An 18947-nucleotide genomic window follows, 5' to 3' on the forward strand; every position below is an offset into this window, starting at 1 on the left:
CTCTTGGGATCCATGAGTATAACAAACTATCTTTTCAACAGCTGTTGCCTCCTTATCTGTTGGCCTTGCCATACTTGAATAACAGTAAAATCTACATTTTGAAACAGAGTGTGGTTTATACAACTGTATCCATTTGTTGAAACCATATAGCAAATATTTATACATTTCAATATGTGCAAATTTCCCTTAAAAAAGAAAGAACTGTGGGAGGTACAACCTATTGGGTGTAAGACAGGCTCAATGATGTATGACACAACATGGGGAATATAGCCAATATTTTGTAATAACTGCAAATGGAAAGTAACCTTTATAAATTGTATAAAAAATTAATTAAAAAAGAAAAAGAGAAAGAACTGTAGAAATTATCAAGTGGATAACTGGGGAGTGAATGGAGGTATAGATGAAACAAGAATGTCAAAATGTTGATATAGTTATTATAGTTGGGTGATGTGTTAGTTATAATATTCTATTTACTTGATATATGTTTAAATTTTTGTATAATAAAATGTTTAAAAAAGAAAACAAATAAAAGAGGATATAGTATTTAACATATTGACCCCAGCAGAACATCTGTAGACTTCAGAAAATAATAATATGGCAAAAAAATAAAAATAAAAATTTATGCCAGACTGTGGAAAGACAGGTCACAAGGTTAGGAAGAGGAAAAAAAAAAATGTCAAGAAATACAAGAAAAAAGAAATCAAAAGTAAGATATTGTAATAGAGAAAAAGGTCTGCAAAATAAGGTTTATCAAATACCTATTAACCAGATTCCAAAATAAAGTAAATTTATTTAGGAAAGAAAATTGTAAAACAGGAAAGTATATTTAAACTGGAAGACTACAGAAAATATTATGCAGGCCTGGTCTGAATTAAGAACAAATTTAAAGTTAATATTAAAATAATTTCTAATTGTGAATTACTTTAAAAACTTCTCTTTCTTTAGACTTTTCTCTCTTTCTTAAAACCATAACAAATCCCAGATTCTCCCCATTTTTCCAGTATCTCCTATTTGGTGATCCAAGATACCACTGCAGTCTACAGGTCAGAGTGGAGATTTACGGAAGTCAAGTAATACAAGGAGTTTCTAATAGAGTCTGCCTCCTAGTAGGCCAAGTTGGACCCCTACCCCAAATTATGGTAATTCTCCTGGATCCTGAGTGTGTATGTTAATGGACATATATTCTTAGCAACTGCCAAGCCTATGGAATTAAAAATATTTGAGAAGGAAAGGCCAATGAAAGTCTTGGAGCTCCGCCAACCCAAATATCATAAAAATATTAATCCCTAGAGTAACTGCAGAGATCAGTGCCACCATCCAAGGCTTGTTTAAAAAGATGCATGTATGGTGATTCCTATTATACTCCTTTTTAACTCTCTAGTTTGTCTCCAAAATGGGTGCATCTTAGAGGATGACAACAGATTACTGTAGGTTCCAATTGCACATGCTTTTCCAGATGTGGTCTCCATGTGGAACAAATCAATTAATTCCCTGGCACATAGGTACTAATTTTTGAACACTTTTTTCTCTATCCTAATAAACAGAGAATATCAGAAGCATTTTGCTTTTACTTAGTAGAGATATCAGTACATTTATGATATTGCCACCAGGTTATATCAACTATGTGCCACTGATTAGTCTATAGCAGGGTTTGCCAGACATGACCCATAGGCCAAATCCAGCCTAGCACAAATTTTTGTAAATAAAGTTTTACTGCAACACAGCTTGACCTATTCTTTTCCATACTGTATATGGTTGTTTTCATACTACACCAGCAGAGTTGAGTAGTTGAAAGACAGACCATATGGCCTGTAAAAACTTTACTACCTGGCCTTTTACAGAAAAAGTTTGCTAACTCTTGGCTTACAAAGGACCTAACACCTTAACACCTCATAGGACATTATATTAATCTACTTTATTGATGACCTCATGCTGATAGTACCTGAAGAACAGACAGTATATGCCTTAGATTAGATACCTTGGGATGACATGTATATGCCAGAGAGTGAAAAATAATCACAAAATTAGAAAAGTCTACAACCTCAGTCAAGTTTCAGGTAAAGGTCTAGAATACACTGAAAGTAAAGATCAAGTTGCACCTTTCAACCCATACCACTAAGAAAACATACTTCTAGAAACATATGCCTTTCTAGATTTCAGTACGATGCTCCAACTTGTTTACTAAATGACAATGGTTGAAGAGAGCCCAGAGCAACAGAAGGATCCAGACTTCAATACAGGACATTCTGCCACTCAATGCCTATGACCCATGGATCCAATGGTGCTCAAAATACCTGTGGAAAACAGGGATGATGTTTTGAGCCTGTTGCAAACCTGGAAAGAAGAATCATAAAAGAGGCTCCAGGTATTCTGAAGCAATGACACGGCCCTTAGGCAAAACCTGTTTTCGTTTTGAGAACTAATTCTTGGCTTGCTTGTTAGCCATGGCAGAACCTAGTGACCCTACCACAAAATATCAGATATACACTATAAAACCCAAAGCAACCACAAAAGCAAACAAATGAAATAAGGAGGTAAAGTAAGCCAACAAAGAATAGAAAACAGATCAAAAGTAACCAATACAAAAAGAGGCAGGAAAAGAGAAAAGTGATCAAAACCAGAAAGGACAAAAAGAAAAAAAATAGCCAAGATGGTGGGTTTCAAACCAACCATATCAATTATCACATTAAATATAAATGATATAAATACCTAAATAAAAAGGCAGATATTGTCAAATTGGATTTTCTTTTTCCAAAGACCCAACTACCTGATACCTAAAAGAAACCTCTTTAAATATAAAGACACAACAGTCTCCCAAGGCAACAGAAATAAAAGCAAAAATAAACAAATGGGTCCTAACCAAACTTACAAGCTTTTGTACAGCAAAAGAAACCATAAACGAAATGAATAGACAACCTATGGACTGGGAGAAAATATTTGTAAATGATGCGACCAACAGAGGCTTAATTTCCAAAATATACAAACAGCTCATACAACTGAATAACAAAAAAACAAACAACCCAATCAAAAAATGGACAGAAGACCTAAACAGACATTTCTCCAAAGAGACATGCAGACGGTCAACAGGCACGTAAAAAGATGCTCAACATCGCTAATTATTAGAGAAATGCAAATCAAAACTACAATGAGGTACCACCTCACAGGGGTCAGGATGGCCATCATTAAAAAGTCTACAAGTAACAAATGCTGGAAAGGGTATGGAAAAAAGGGAACCCTCCTACACTGTTGGTGGGAATGTAAATTGGTGCAGTATGCACCAATGTAAATTGGAGAACATTTTGGAGGTTCCTCAGAAAACTAAAAATAGAGTTGCCATATGATCCAGCAATCCCACTCCTGGGCATATACCCGGACAAAACTATAATTCGAAAGATACATGCACCCCAACATTCACTGCAGTGCTATTTACAATAGCCAAGACATGGAAGCAACTTAAATGTCCACTGACAGATGAATGGATAAAGAAGATGTGGTACATATATACAATGGAATACTCAGTTATAAAATGAACGAAATAATGCCATTTACAGCAATTATCATACTAAGTGAAGTAAGTCAGAAAGAGAAAGACAAATACCATATGATATCACTTATATGTGGATTCTAAAATATGACACAAATGAACATATCTACGAAACAGAAACAGACCCACAGACATAGAGAACAGACTTGTGGTAGCCAAGGTGGAAGGAGGGTGGGGGAGGGATGGACTGGGAGTTTGGGATTAGTAGATGCAAACTATTATACATAGAATGGATGAACAACAAGGTCCTACTGTATAGCACAGGGAAGTATATTCAACATCCTGTGAAAAAAAGGAAAAAAACATGAAAAAGAATGTGTGTGTGTATATGTATGTGTGTGTGTGTATATATATATATATATATATATATATATATATATATATATATATATATATAAAACTCAATCACTTTGCTGTACAGTAGAAATTAACACAACATTGTAAATCAACTATACTTCAATAGAATAAATTTAAAATATATATATAAAGCACAAAAATGTTAAAAGAAAGAAGATGGTAAAGACATACCATTCCAACACTAATTTAAAAAAAGACGATACCATGGCTATATTAATAAAGTAGACTGCAGAGCTAAGAATACTACTAGGTACGAAGAAAGTAATTTCAAAGTGACAAAGGTGTGCATGCACCAAGAGAACGAAACAATACTAAATATTTAACAAGATTTAAAATATACAAATTAAAAACAATAGACCTAAAAGGAGAAAAATATAAATTCATAAATATAGTCAGAAATTTCAACACCCCTTTCTCAATAATTAATGAAGTAGACAGAAAAATCAGAAAGATATAAAAGACTTCAACATCATCAACCAAACTGGTCTAAACGATACTAATCACTGATATTATACTGGGTGATCAGCTACCCGATAACAGTAGAATACACTTTCTTTTCAAATGAACACAGAAAAATGACTAAGATAGACTATACTCTGAGGGAATAAAACAAGTCTCAATAAATGCAAAAGGATTAAAATCATACAAAATTTGGTATCTGGCCACAATGAAACTAAATTTGAAATCAGTTAACAGAAAGACATCTGGAAAATCTCTAAATATTTAAAGCTGTGTAATACATTCCTAACAAATCCATGGATAGCAAAAGAAATCAAAAGGGAAATTAAAAAGCATTCCGAAAGTGAAAATGCAATGCATTTAAATGTATGAAATCTAGCTAAAGCAATATTTAGAGGGAAATACATAGTACTAAATGCCTGTATTAGAAAAGAAAGTTCTGAAATAAATGACCTCAACTTCTACCTTCATAACCTAGAAAAACAAAAGCAAACTAAACCCTAAGGAAGCAAAAGACAGGAAGTAATAAACATCAGAACATAAACCATGAAACAGAAAACAAAAACAATAAAATGTCAAAGAAAGCAAATGTTGGTTCTTTAAGAAAATCAATAAAAATTATAAACTCTAGTAAGACTGATGCCAAATTTTATGCCAAAAAATTCAATAACTTAGGTGAAACAGACAGAATCCTTTAAAGAAACTACTAAAACTCAATCAAGAAGAAACAGATAACTTGAATAACCCTAAATTCACCAAAGAAACTGATTTGTGGTTAAAAACCTTACCACAAAGAAAACCAGAAGCTCGAAAGGCTTCACTTACTAAAGACTTAAAGAAGAAATAAAAATTCTACAGAAACGTTTCTCAAATTTTGAAGTAGAGGGAATACCTCCCAATTTATTCTACGAGGCCAGTTCTTTCCTGATAGCAAAACCAGACAAAAAACATCACAAAAGAGGAAAACTACAAACCAATTCCCTCATGAATACAGATACAATATCTTAACAAAATTTCAGCAAATTGGATCTGACAATATATAAACAGGATAATACATCATGACCCAGTGGGGTTTATCACAGAACTGCAAGGTTTATTTAACATTTGAAAAGCTAACAATGTAATTTACCACATAAAGACTTTAAAAAGAAAAATCAGACAATCATCTCAATAAATGCAGACAAAAAACATGCTGACAAAGCATCTGACAGAATTCAACTTCGGTTCCTGATAAAAACCGAATTCATCAAACTGGGAATATAAGGGAATTTTCTCAACCTGGTAAAAAGTCATCAATATAAACCCTAAGTTAACATTATATTATACTTAACTCTTTAAGACTGAGCTTTCCCTGGTAACATCAAAATCAGGAACAATGCAAGAATATCCATTCTTGCTACTTCATTCTTTTAGGATGTTTTTGTTAGGCACAGGATTCTACATTTGCAGTTATTTTCTTTTATCCTTTAGAAGATATCATTGTCTTCTGGCTTCCATGGTTCCCGAGACCATGTGTGTATGCACGCGCATGCGTATGTGTTCCTAATAGTTTGCATTCACACAGTCTAGTCTCTTCAGGAGCCTGGTTATTTATGATTGTTTGCCATTCTATTTTCAAAATCTTGTTGTAGACATAATTTAAGCTTGGGAGACTATTTTTTCCAGGAAATTTGTTTGCTTCTGCCAGGATCTCTGGAACAAAGCACTGTGTAATCAGCTCAATCTAATTCTAGAGACCAATATGATTCAAAACTAAGCTGTAGTCCTGATAAAAGCCTGTCTACTTCGTATTCCTGTCTACCCATACTCCTAGAGTGCAAACATGCAAAATCGTAAGCCAAAGCTGAAGGGTTGCTCATGAGGTTCACCACTTTGGTGGGCTCTGCTCTAATCCCTGTCTCCCAAGTCTTGAGAGGCCGTCAGCAGTTCCCTTCAGTACTGGTAAAAGCCCCAAAAGGAAAAGTAGCTCCAAACATTAGGCTCATCACCCTGAGCCTCCATTCTCCCGTGTATCCTAGTAATTCTTAGTAATCTTGTTGGATCTCCAAAGACTTCAGGAAGATTATATTTTAGATTAAATTCTGTATTATATTAGACCTATATATTCTATATAATATATACATTCCATTTAGCTTTTCTACATGTATTCAGCGGGACTATTGGTCTGAATTACCTATTCCATCATTACTGGAAGTCTTCAAAGTAATAACCCCTTCATTTATTACTGATTTTAAAAACTGAAATATAATCCAAATACAATAAAATTCACCCTTTTAAAGTGTACAATTCAGAAATTTTTAGTATATTCACAGACTTGTACAATCATCGTCTAATTCCATAACATTTTTATCACCTTAAAAAGAAACCTCATAACCATTAATAGTTATCACTGCCTATTTCCCTCCAGCTCCCATCAACTGCTAATATACTTTCTGTCTCTATGGATTTGCCTATTCTGGACATTTTGTATAAATGAATTATAAACATGTGACCTTTTGTATCTGGCTTCTTTCACTTCTTTCATGTTTTTAATTTCACCCATGTTGTACCATGTATCAATACTTCATTCCTTTTTTATTGCTTAGTAATATTCCATTGCTTGAATATGCCATATTTTGTTTATCCATTCATCAGTTGATGTACATTTGGGTTATTTCTACTTTTTAGCTGCTATGACAATCTCTAGGTCCATCCTTGTCTCTGCAAATGGCACTATTTCGTTCCTTTTTATGGCTGAGTAATATGCCATTGTATATATGTACCACATCTTTTTTATCCATTCCTCTGTCGATGGACATTTAGGTTGCTTCCATGTCCTGGCTATTGTAAACAGTGCTGCAATGAACATCGGGGTGCATGCATCCTTTCGAATTATGGTTGTCTCTGGATATATGCCCAGGAGTGGGACTGCTGGGTCATATGATAGCCCTATTTTTAGTTTTTTAAGGAACCTCCATACTGTTTTCCATAGTGGCTGCACCAATTTACAATCCCACCAACAGTGTAGGAGGGTTCCCTTTTCTCCACACCCTTTCCAGCATTTATTGTTCGTAGAATTTTTGATGATGGCCATTCTGACTGGTGTGAGATGATACCTCATTGTAGTTTTGATTTGCATTTCTCTAATAATTAGTCATGGTGAGCATCTTTTCACTTGTTTGTTGACCATCTGTATGTCTTCTTTGGAGAAATGTCTATTTAGATATTCTGCCCATTTTTTGATTGGTTGGGTTGGTTTTTTTTATACTGAGGTGCATGAGCTGTTTGTATATTTTGGAGATTAATCCCTCATCACTTGCTTCGTTTGCAAATATCTTCTCCCATTCTGAGGGTTGTCTTTTCATCTTGCTTATGGTTTCCTTTGCTGTGCAAAAGCTTTAATTAGGTCTCATTTGTTTATTTTTGTTTTTATTTTCATTACTCTAGGCAGTAGATCGAAAAAGATCTTGCTGTGATTTATGTCAGAGTGTTCTGCCTATATTTTCCTCTAAGAGTTTTTTTATAGTATCCGGCCTTACATTTAGGTCTTTAATCCATTTGGAGTTTATTTTTGTGTATGGTGTTAGGGAGTGTTCTAATTTCATTCTTTTACATGTAGTTTTCCAGTTTTCCCAGCACCACTTACTGAAGAGGCTGTCTTTTCTCCATTGTATATTCTTGCCTCCTATGTCATAGATTTGTGGCACAGATGCATAGGTTTACCTCTGGACTTTCTATCCTGTTCCATTGATCTATATTTCTGTTTTTGTGCCAGTACCATACTGTTTTGATTACTGTAGCTTTGTAGTATAGTCTGAAGTCAGGGAGCCTGATTCCTCCAGCTCTGTTCTTCTTTCTCAAGATTGCTTTAGCTATTCAGGGTCTTTTGTGCTTCCATACAAATTGTAAAATTTTTTGTTCTAATTCTGTGAAAAAATGCAATTGGTAATTTGATAGAAATTGCATTGAATCTGTAGATTGCTTTGGGTAGTATAGTCATGTTCACAATATCGATTCTTCCAATCCAAGAACATGGTATATCTCTCCATCTGTGTGTGTCATCTTTGATTTCTTTCATCAGTATCTTATAGCTTTCTGAGTACAAGTCTTTTGCCTCCTTAGGTAGGTTTATTCCTAGGTATTTTATTCTTTTCGATGTGATGGTAAATGGGATTGTTTCCTTAATCTCTTTTGATCTTTCATTGTTAGTGTATAGGAATGCAAGAGATTTCTGTTTATTAATTTTGTATCCTGCAGCTTTACCAAATTCATTGATGAGCTCTAGCAGTTTTCTATTAGCATTTTTAGGATTTTCTATGTATAGTATCATGTCATCTGCAAACAGTGACAGTTTTACTTCTTCTTTTCTGATTTTAATTCCTTTTATCTTCTTCCTCTCTGATAGCCATGGCCAGGACTTCCAAAACTATGTTGAAAAAAAGTGGTGAGTGGACATCCTTGTCTTGTTCCTGATCTTAGAGGAAATGCTTTCAGCTTTTCACCACTGAGTATGATGTTAGCTGTAGATCTGTTGAATGTGGCCTTTATTATGTTGAGGTAGGTTCCCTCTAAGCACACTTTCTAGAGAGTTTTTATCATAAGTGAGTGTTGAACTTTGTCAAAAGCTTTTTCTGCATCTATTGAGATGATATATATACACTGTTCTATATGATCGCTTTTTAAATCACTTAGCAGAAAAGAAGAAAATGAATTTTTACTGTCTTTTATAATTACCTTTACCATTGCTCTTTGATTTTTCTTTTTTCTTCTTGGTACAGATTCAAATTATTGTCTAGGTCTTGCTTTCAAATATGAAGAACTACTGTCAGTATTTTTTTAAGGTGAGTCTGCCAGCAACAAATTCTCTCATCTTCTGCTTATCTGCAAATATCTTTATTTTACCTTTGTTTTTGCAAGAGAGCTTTGCTGAATACAGGATTCTTGGTTGAGGTTTTTTTTCTTCCTTTGAGTATTTTGAACATGTTATCCCACCGCCTTCTTGTCTCCATTGTTTCTGTTGAGAAGCCAGTTGTTAATTTTGTTGGGCTAAACCTTGTAAATGACAAGCTGTTTTTCTCTTGCTGCTTTAAAGATTTTCTCCTTGTCTTTGTCTTTCAGGATTTTTAGTATGATTCATCTATTTGTGTATCCCTTGCATGTATCCTATTTGGAATTCTTTGAGCTTCCTGGAGTAGAAGATTAACATTTTTTGAGTAAGTGGAAACTTTTCAGACATTATTTCTTCAAATACTTTTTCGGCTCCCCTCTCTTCTTTCCTTCTGGTTCTCCCATCATGCATATGTTAGTGTGTTTAATAGTGCCCCATATTTTTCTGAAGTTCTGTTCATTTTTCTTCATCTTTCTCTCTGCTCTTTTACTTGCATAATCTCTCTCGATCTATCTTCAAGTTTGCTAACTCTTTCTTCTGCCGGTTCAAATCTACTGTCGAGCCCAACTAGTGAATTTTTTATTTCAGTTGTATTTTTCAATTCCAGAATTTCCATTTGGTTCTTTTTCTTTATAATTTCTATCTTTTATTAATACTGTCTGTTTGATGTGACATCACCATCATACCTTCCTTACTTCTTTAATCATGGTTTTCTTTAGTTCTTTGAAGAAAATTATAATGGCTACTTTGAAGTCTTTGTCTGTTAAATCTGACATCAGATCACTCTCACAGGCAGTTTCTATTGCCTGCCTTCCCCACCATACCCCATCCCCAGTGAATGAATTATACTTTCCTTTTCTTCTGCATGTCTTGTAATTTTTTTTTTTATTGGAAGCTGGACATTTTAGATAACATATTTTAACAACTCTAAGTACTGATCCACCTCCTCTCCCCCAGGGTTTATTACTGTTATTTGCTTGTTTACTTGTTTCCTGACTAGCTGGATCATTTTAGTGAAATCTGCGTCCTCTTTTCTCCCATAATTTGTATTAATCAAACCAAATATGAAGCGTTCTGTTCAGCCTTGAATGCCATTTTTTAAAGAATACCAACAAACAAAGGCATATAAAGAGGAAGCTTCCAGGATGAGGAGGGTTTCAAATTACCAAAGGCTAAGAAAACTGGGGATATTTTATATGAAGTCAATCAGACTAATAGGATAGAAAGGACACAGAGTTGCTGACATCAAAGTTCTGGTACAGCTGAAGTCAGGGAGGGAGAGGTCACAGAACTTAGACAAATGTAGGCATTATAGGGAACAGATTTTAGCTCAAAATACAAGAAAGAATTTTAAAAATAAGCAATTCAACAACGGCATATGCTACCTTATAAAATAGCAAGGGTTCCACTTTTAAGCAGAAATTTTCAACATGTCCCAACTGTTGAGAATTGTATTCCTTGTTTGGGAGGGGATGTCTGAGTAGATGATCACACGTGCTGTGACAGTCAAGAACCCTAACCTTGAATGTAGTCATTTCTACATAATGCAAAGCACTTTACATGCCTATAGGTATATATTACAAACAAATTGTTATTCTTTTCTAGAAGAATGTGTACCAAGAAATCTTTTTGAACGTTTCCCTAGCAAAGAGTTCCTTTGAGATTGCTGTTTAAAAGCAATTGAGATTGCTGATTAGTCACATATCTGAGAGACGACTATATAAGACACTGGGAGAAATGATTACTTTGAACTTCTACATTCTCTCATGTACTTACTTTAAAGTTTTAGAATAAATTAATTCATTTTTAAGAGCTCCTCGGTTCTTAGAAAATATTTTTTTAATGAAGTAATTGAGATCCAGAACTCACCAGAAGAAATCTTACCAGCACCTTTATAGTCAACAGAAAATGCAGATGTTACTCCATTGGCTGACCCCAGTTCACCCATGGAAATTTGATAAGGGGGCCTCAGCTTGATTTCCATCTGCATGTCAGACAGATTTATCTTTGTTGAAAGAGACCTGGGGTTATTATATCGCTGCTTGGTCCTCTGAATGAAGTTATCTATGTAAAATAAAAAATAAATTTCCTTGCAGTCATTTGTTAATTAAATCATTTGAAAGTGTGATGTTTATGTTTAAGGACAGTAAATTTTGCGATAAACGGTTTAATTTGCTATCCCAAACTGTTCAATCTGTCATGGAATGTCCTAATATTATTTATGTTTATGGTTAATATATCATGGCATCATCAGTTTTTCTCACTAGAAATTATACTTTAGAAATTAATAATTATAAATATACTAAGGATTTAATATTACATGACTGTGAGAATATTTCTACTACTATATCCGCTTCAAGGAATTACTTTGAGCTTCTACAAAAAAACTAAAAACAGCTTCCTTTAAATTTAAACCAAAGTCTTCATTTTTATAGGGATTCAGATCTCATAAAATATTATGTCTGTCAGTATTTACCAGTTGTAATTACATTACATTACATTACATTATATAAATTAATTACATTAAAACATACACTTTAAATTGCATGTTCATATAAATCTGTTTTCTTATTTATTGCTTACACCATTGGAACAGATGTTTTAAAGAATAAATTTAATGAAAACAATAAAAGACATTTCCTAAATTTCTTCCAATTTTATTTTCACTATTTACACCTTGAATTTACTTTTTTTCCCTCTTCTACATCAGGAGTCAAGCAAACTAATGTCTATAGGCCAAATCTAGCCTGTTGATTTTTTTGTGTGTGAATAAAATGTTATTAGAATATAACTATACTCATTCATTTATGTATTGCCTATGGCTGTTTTCAAGCTATAATAGCAAGGGCTGAGTAGCTGTGACAGTGACCAAATGATCCTTAAAACCTAAAATTGTACTATCTAGTCCTTTCCAACAAATGTCTGCCAACCTCTGTTCTACATTAAGCAGCCTAAAAATACTATCACATGAACACAAAACTCAGAACCTCTAGCTTATAAATTTCTCACTGAAAAATTATCCTCTGGAATTAATTCTTTGAACCAATCATCATGATCCTCTACACAGCTCAAACAGAATTTTTTTAATAGGCACCTAAATGAAGAAGTTGCCATAATTTATAGACCATTTGTCAAATTATTCTGTCAAAAGCAAGCTAGCAGAATTTTCTGAGTTTTCCCTCTGCCCCTCAGTATTAGATGAAAAATCATTTACGACTGAATGGAGACAGGATAATGAAAGGAAAAAAAAAATCAGGCCCTTACCAAATTCAATGAAACAGTATGGTCTGACAGCAGTATTTGTCTTCATCATGTTATAAGTAGTAATGAACTCCTTCTGAAGCTCATCCAGGAAAGAGAAGGCCAGAACATTTGGGTAATTTTCAGTGCACAACATCATGTAGCTCACTCCCATAGAGCTAATAAAACTACAGTGTAAAAAACATTGGATTTAAAATTTCAAATTAAATCAAGGTAATGCGTTACTTCAGAAGACTGGCTCTATACACCATAAACTGCTGCTACAGAGGCAATGACGATATTAACATTTATTACATATTTCAGCAAAAAAAATTAAAGGAACCAAAATATGATACTAGTTTCAGTTGTAATTTAAAAACAGTAGACAAAAAAGTGGAATGTATTCACTTTGCCGTATAGCAGAAACTAACACAACATTGTAAATCAACTATATTCCAATAAAAATTAATTTTAAAAAAAGTGGAATGTATCTAGAGAGGAACACATACTATGATTCTAAAACTTCAGTTACTTATCACTTGCGGTAGAAATCAAGAAAGACTACTCAAACAGATAAGGGTAACAGATAGCTTAACATTTCAACCCTTCAACCTAGTGGAACTTAACACTGTTTGAATCAAGAACTTTTTAGAGGTTCTGATGAAAGTTATGGACACTCTCCCCAGAAACAACCCAGAACTTGGCACACAGGTGATTACTGACCTCCTAAAGTCATCCACTGACCCCAGAATCAAATCCTCTACTCACATAATAATGAATTATGAATCATTAGGGGAAAAGAAGAGAATTTAAGAGTTCATAACAACAAACAAAAGGGAAGAGAGGAAGACTCTTGTTCACAGCAGAATGCTGAGTGACACCTGCTAAATGTGGAGACAGTGCTAGGACTGGAAAAATCAGCAGTTTGCAACCCACAGAGTAAAAATTGGATCAAGCAAGTATAATCAATGGATGCTAAATCTAGGTGGATATTTTGGTGAGGAACAGGAAATTTTGCATGGCTTTACAATGTCTTCCCATGGATTGTTTATTGGCTGTAAGGGAATTCTACTGTATTTATTATACAGTAGAAACTAGACAACACCTTGACCAAGTACTCTAACATCACTAATGAGGGGAAGATGGGCTTCCTGTGCCTCAGTAAGACATGTCAACTATGTAGTATTCTGGCTAAGAATGCACAGTCTGAATCTAGGAACATCATGAAGGAACATCAGAATAATCAACATTCTATTTTCTTTAAAGAGGGATGGGGGTGCTGTATTCTTTAAAAACCTCAATGTTGTAAACAAAGAAATAAAGGCTTTGGAAATATTTCTGATCACAGGAGGCTAAAGAGACACAACTAAATGTAATACCTAACCCTAGTCTGGATCCTGTGCCAGAGAGGGGGAAAAAATGCTGTAAAGGATATTCCTGGGTCAACTGACAAAAACGGAAAACAGGCAGTACAGTAGTTTAGGTGAAAGTATGGTATCAATATTAAATTTAATAGACCTGATAACTGTACTATAGTTAAGTAAGAGAATATCCCTAATCTTAGAAAATACACTTTGAAGTAGTTAGGAATAAAGGGGCATGGTATTTGTAAGTTTCTCTCAAATGGTTCAGACAAAAATAAATCAGACAGATAGATAGGTAGACAGATAAAACAATAAAGCAAACGGGGTAAAATGTTAACAAAAGGTGAGTCTGGGAACAAGTATTATTTGTAATTTTCTTATTTGTACAACTTCTCTGAAAGTTTGAAAGTATTTCTAAATAACAAGTTAAAAATTAAAAACAAAAATGTTTAAATTAACCATCTTCTATTGAAAAAAAAACTTTCTAAAATAAAGTATACACTCCCCTGTAACAAGCAGAGTATGGGACAAAAATTAACCCTTTTTAACGAGTCACTTAAACATTCTTTCATGGTACTACCAACATAGCTCTGGTCTAGATCAAGGGGAGCAAACAGAGCATACAGGCTGTAACTCCCACTCCCATGCCAGACACTGCTAATCTATCACAGCAATTTTTACTGCCAAACCCTGATCCATGTTGGAGTCCCCCTCTCCCCTCTTTACTCTAATACTGTAGTAGCAGAATTTATTTATTTTTAATTTAACTTTTAAAATAAATATATTCACAAGACTCAAATTTTAAAAGAATGAAAAATGAAAGGAAATACTATACTTGAAGTCTTATTCCCACCTCTGCTCATAGATAGCCAGTTCTCTGTCCCTCTGGCAACTCATGTTATTATTAATTTCGTATGTATCCTTCCAGTGAGAGTTTATGCATATGCAAGCAAATGTACATATATCTTTCTTTCTTAAAAGACCATCCAAGGCAGTCAAATGATGAGGGGTTGGCACCTATTAATCGTCTATTATTAACAGTGTGGGATATACTACTAGTGAAATCGTGCTGATCTTATGCTTCTGGAATAAGTGGAACTTCAGAAAGGAATTCCAGGTTAACACATAGTCATTTCATGCAATGTTTTTCCAACTGCAAGTTGTGACCCACTAGTAGATGATAAAATTAGTTTAGTGAATTACACACAGCATTTTCTTAAAAATGGAAATAGAATATAACAGAAAATACCGGAATGTTTATTGCTTCATAAAACTTTTGTTTATCCTATTTGTATGTTAAGTAATGGTCACAAAGTAAAATGCATCTCTTCTTATGGGTCACAGTCAAAAAAGTTTAGCCATAACATACTGTATTTTCCTACAAAACTGACAACTAAATAAAAAATCAAAGTATGATTTTCCCAAGAACTTTTCCCTTTCCAAAATAATCTTCACTGTCATTATCAAAATTCTTTGACATGTCATTAGCATTCAAATATATCTTACAATAACCTGAATTGGGATAAAACACAATTGGTGATTGGCTTCTACACGCTTGGAACTTCTAAGTGGCTAGCTAGGAGTTATTTCACTGTCCTTCAATAAGATGACTGAAGCTTTTAGACTCCATCTTTTGTGCTATAACAGGGTTTTACTGTACTTCCATATTAATAAGAGTGAACCACAGACACCTACGTGAGTTTATCCCAAATGGTTTTTCTTGCTTGCGCTCAATCTAACTGGAGAATTTTTTGTGAAATTAAAAAAAAAAAAAAATCCTATGTTTTTAAGATTGTATGTTAACGTTTTCAGAAAGTCTTTATTCCAAAGTCTTTATTTTTCTGTAAATGCATGATATTCTCTGAAAACGCTATATTCTATAGTATTATGACTTTTCATAGTGAATTTACCTTTACAATGCTGTCTTTATTTGAAATGCAAAGCCAGTTTTCCAAAAGTACATACAGCTCTGTCGATTTACCTTTGTTATCAAAAGTTCTGCTTTTTCATATCACTGGGACAAACTGAAAGACTCCTACCATCGCACTGAGGACTACTCACATGAAATAGTCTAACGTCACTAGAGGCATGCCAGTTTGTGCAGCCTTTAGCCTGTCCATCAGGTTCATTTAGTTCACTTGTTATAGACAATCTGGCTGTTATCCTGCCTTGATGAGGAGGAAGAAAAGAAGTAGTAGTAATAGTAACAGTAGCAGGTACAGTTTACTGACCACTTAGTATGAACTAGGCCCTTTGCTAAATATATTACATATTTTATCTAATTTCATTCTTACTTTATTGTAAACAAAGCACCTGTTATTTTTCTTCATGTAACTAACCCAGCTCGTACTTATATATTTGTATGTTTGTTGTAATGTCTCTCTCACTAATATCTATGCTCCATGAGAGCAGGGATGATTTCTTTATGGTTCACCACTGTATTCTTAGCATCCAGAATATTATGTCTAGTACACAATAAGTGCTCAGTAGATTAGTAAATAAATGAGTGCATAGAAGACATCATTCATTTACTCATTTATACCTAATTTGTTTAGTATATTGTGCACAGATAACTGCACAGCTCAGTGGTATCTACACAAAGAAGAAGGTCAATAAATACTTCACAAATGACAGAAGAGAGTAGAACTTCACCTGCTCTTCCAGGTCAGTGTTACCAGAAGGCTTGAGTTCAGATCACTGAGTCTTCAACATCCCCCTACTTAAAACACAGGGCTGTTCTCAGGGACCATGTAGAATTACTCACCTCTGCAGTGAGTACCTCCAGATGGTTATAAAGGTCTAACAAGTATGTCTGCTTTCCTTTTATCACTGTCATTACTAATCCCACAACAACAAGAAGTCTTCTTTTCTCCACCTTGAGCACAATTCTTAAATTGCCATTGTTTTCTTTCCACTTTGCTCTAATTTCCTTTTTCTTTTTTATTTCCTTCCACTTCTGTGCTTTGGGACCAATGGGATTTGATCTCTATAGCTACTGCCTTTCTTCTGGCCAAGGAATTTATCCAACCTCATTACATCTTTGGTTCCTCTCCACAGCACACACACTAGGAACTTCTTTAGGGCCTTCCAAGATCAAGTGTGTCTTGAACAGGTAAGGCTGGTGGAAGTTCAAACTCCAGGTAAGAAGGATTTACCTCTTTCAATCACTTTGTTTAAAAGCTAATTTTATCATGTATCCAAGCAGGCCATACCTCAAGCAATTCCTAAAGTCCAACAAAACGAATAAGTGGTTTAAGACGTTAAACTTTTCCTGGTATCTAATTTTATTTATGAAACGTCAAAAAAATTTTAGACATCACCAATTAAACACCGACATTATTAGGACTTGATGGCTTGCTGTACCAAACTAAATAATAAGTGAAAACGATGATCTTCCCCACAGCAAATAATAGAGCACCTAGCATATGTCCAGCATTCTACTCTATAGGTTCTGATGTCAAAGACCAAGTCCCTACCTGCCAGGCGCCTACAATTAGGTACTGGGAATACACTTAAAACGATATACAAAACAAGATTAAAGAAACAAAACTGAATTTTTTAGCATGCCAAATGACAAAGTATACAGCAAACTATTTATAAATTGAAACAGCAATAATATTTGTATTACATATAGTTTTCATTCTGCTACTGTATCATTGCACACAGGAAATCTGCTTATCCTTTGTAGTCATATTTACCCAGTAAATAGCTTTCCTGGGTGAAGAAAAGTTCTCCAGTAGGTCATGAAATCTCTAATCTACTCTTAAAATTGCTAAGCATAAGAAAAATTTTATTTTCGAAAGGGAACCTTCCATACTGAACTCCATTCCCTAAAATAAAGCGTTTACACTTTTAAATATAAAAAAGGGTTTGATGGCCTCTTAATAGTGTTCTGCAAGTACATTAACTCTTTCAATCTATCCTGGCATGCGGAAATTATTTGTATAAAGATGTATTATTTCTTGCTTAAAAATATGGGGGGATTTTTCAAAAAATAAAACACAGATCCATATCTCAAAAAAAAAAGGGTTTGATGTTATGAAAGTCAGTATACCTTATGAATTTATTATCACCAAATACATCTGATGAGAAACAAGGTGAAAACAAGACTTCACCATCAGTAGGACAGTAAGGTGATAAGAACCAGAAAGAGAACTCAGTAACACTGAGTGTCTGCCATGAGCAGCATTCTACCAGGAACTTCGTATTTTCTCACTTATTCCTCTCTTAGGTAGCCAACCTTCAATTACCCTCCAATGGTGAAGAGCTAAATACATTATCCCATAAATAAAAGACCCATTTTAGTCACTAATTTAAACCTCATTAAATAAGAAAATATGTATTAATATGTAATATGCCAAGTGATAGCAACAGTAAGCTAAAGGAGAATCAGATGATTTTAAGCAGCCAAAGGTGATTACACCATCAAAACCTTGGATACAAAATTTGCCTTTGACATCCTTCATTTTCTTTTTCTGCAGAGTTAATCTCCTGATTCACCCTTTCCCACTAACCCTAATACCTTCACACCTTCACACACCAGAGAATAAAGATCCTGACTTTTTTCAGATAACCAATCGTAGATAGTCCCTCATTTGCCTGTTGTATTCCAGAAGTTTACTGCACCTACAGAACTATATTGTAAGAGTAATTAGATTCCTAGACCAGTTCATAAGAGCCTATTTAACATATGTGGTGCTGAAAAGCTATGGATTTTACCATAATAAATGGCAGAAAAGTGATATGATGCTAATAATGAGACAAAACACAGGTTACATTCTTCCCCCAAGTGGTCTGGTAGCTACTGGTGGGTTGCATTCCCCTGTCACACCCACTCCCCACCAAATACCTTGTCTTCAATGAGACAATGCTATCTCATCAATTTTAGACTTCACATATACTCTGTTCCTCATCATTTCTCAACCAAAAAAGGGGGGAGGGTAGTTTCACTTAATTCTCTTCCCTGGTTAATTTCGCTGTCCATAAAATGAAAAGATTTAGGAGAATTAGGAATGCACCCTGTCAAGAAAGAGGTTAAGGGTAAAAGGAGGTAACTCAATCTTTTACCAGAGAATAATGTGAATGCTGAAGCAAAAAGACTGTATGGCTGTATGGG

At 34.3% G+C, this 18947-nt stretch overlaps 1 protein-coding gene across 8 annotated transcripts in view; it reads right to left on the reverse strand.

Moving 5' to 3' along the window:
- Window positions 1-18947, reverse strand: part of SEC22A (SEC22 homolog A, vesicle trafficking protein) — a 73337-nt gene that overhangs the window by 33676 nt on the left and 20714 nt on the right. For all 8 annotated transcript variants that reach the window (XM_082460964.1, XM_082460963.1, XM_082460960.1 and 5 more), the window contains 2 exons: window positions 12492-12655; window positions 11097-11291 (listed from right to left, as the gene is read on the reverse strand). In XM_082460964.1, coding sequence (XP_082317090.1) covers window positions 11097-11291; window positions 12492-12655 — 359 coding nt within the window. The remainder of the gene's footprint in view (window positions 1-11096; window positions 11292-12491; window positions 12656-18947) is intronic.

The sequence above is a fragment of the Balaenoptera physalus genome (assembly GCF_965194825.1).
Source record: "Balaenoptera physalus genome assembly, chromosome: 4".
Lineage (NCBI taxonomy): Eukaryota > Metazoa > Chordata > Mammalia > Artiodactyla > Balaenopteridae > Balaenoptera > Balaenoptera physalus.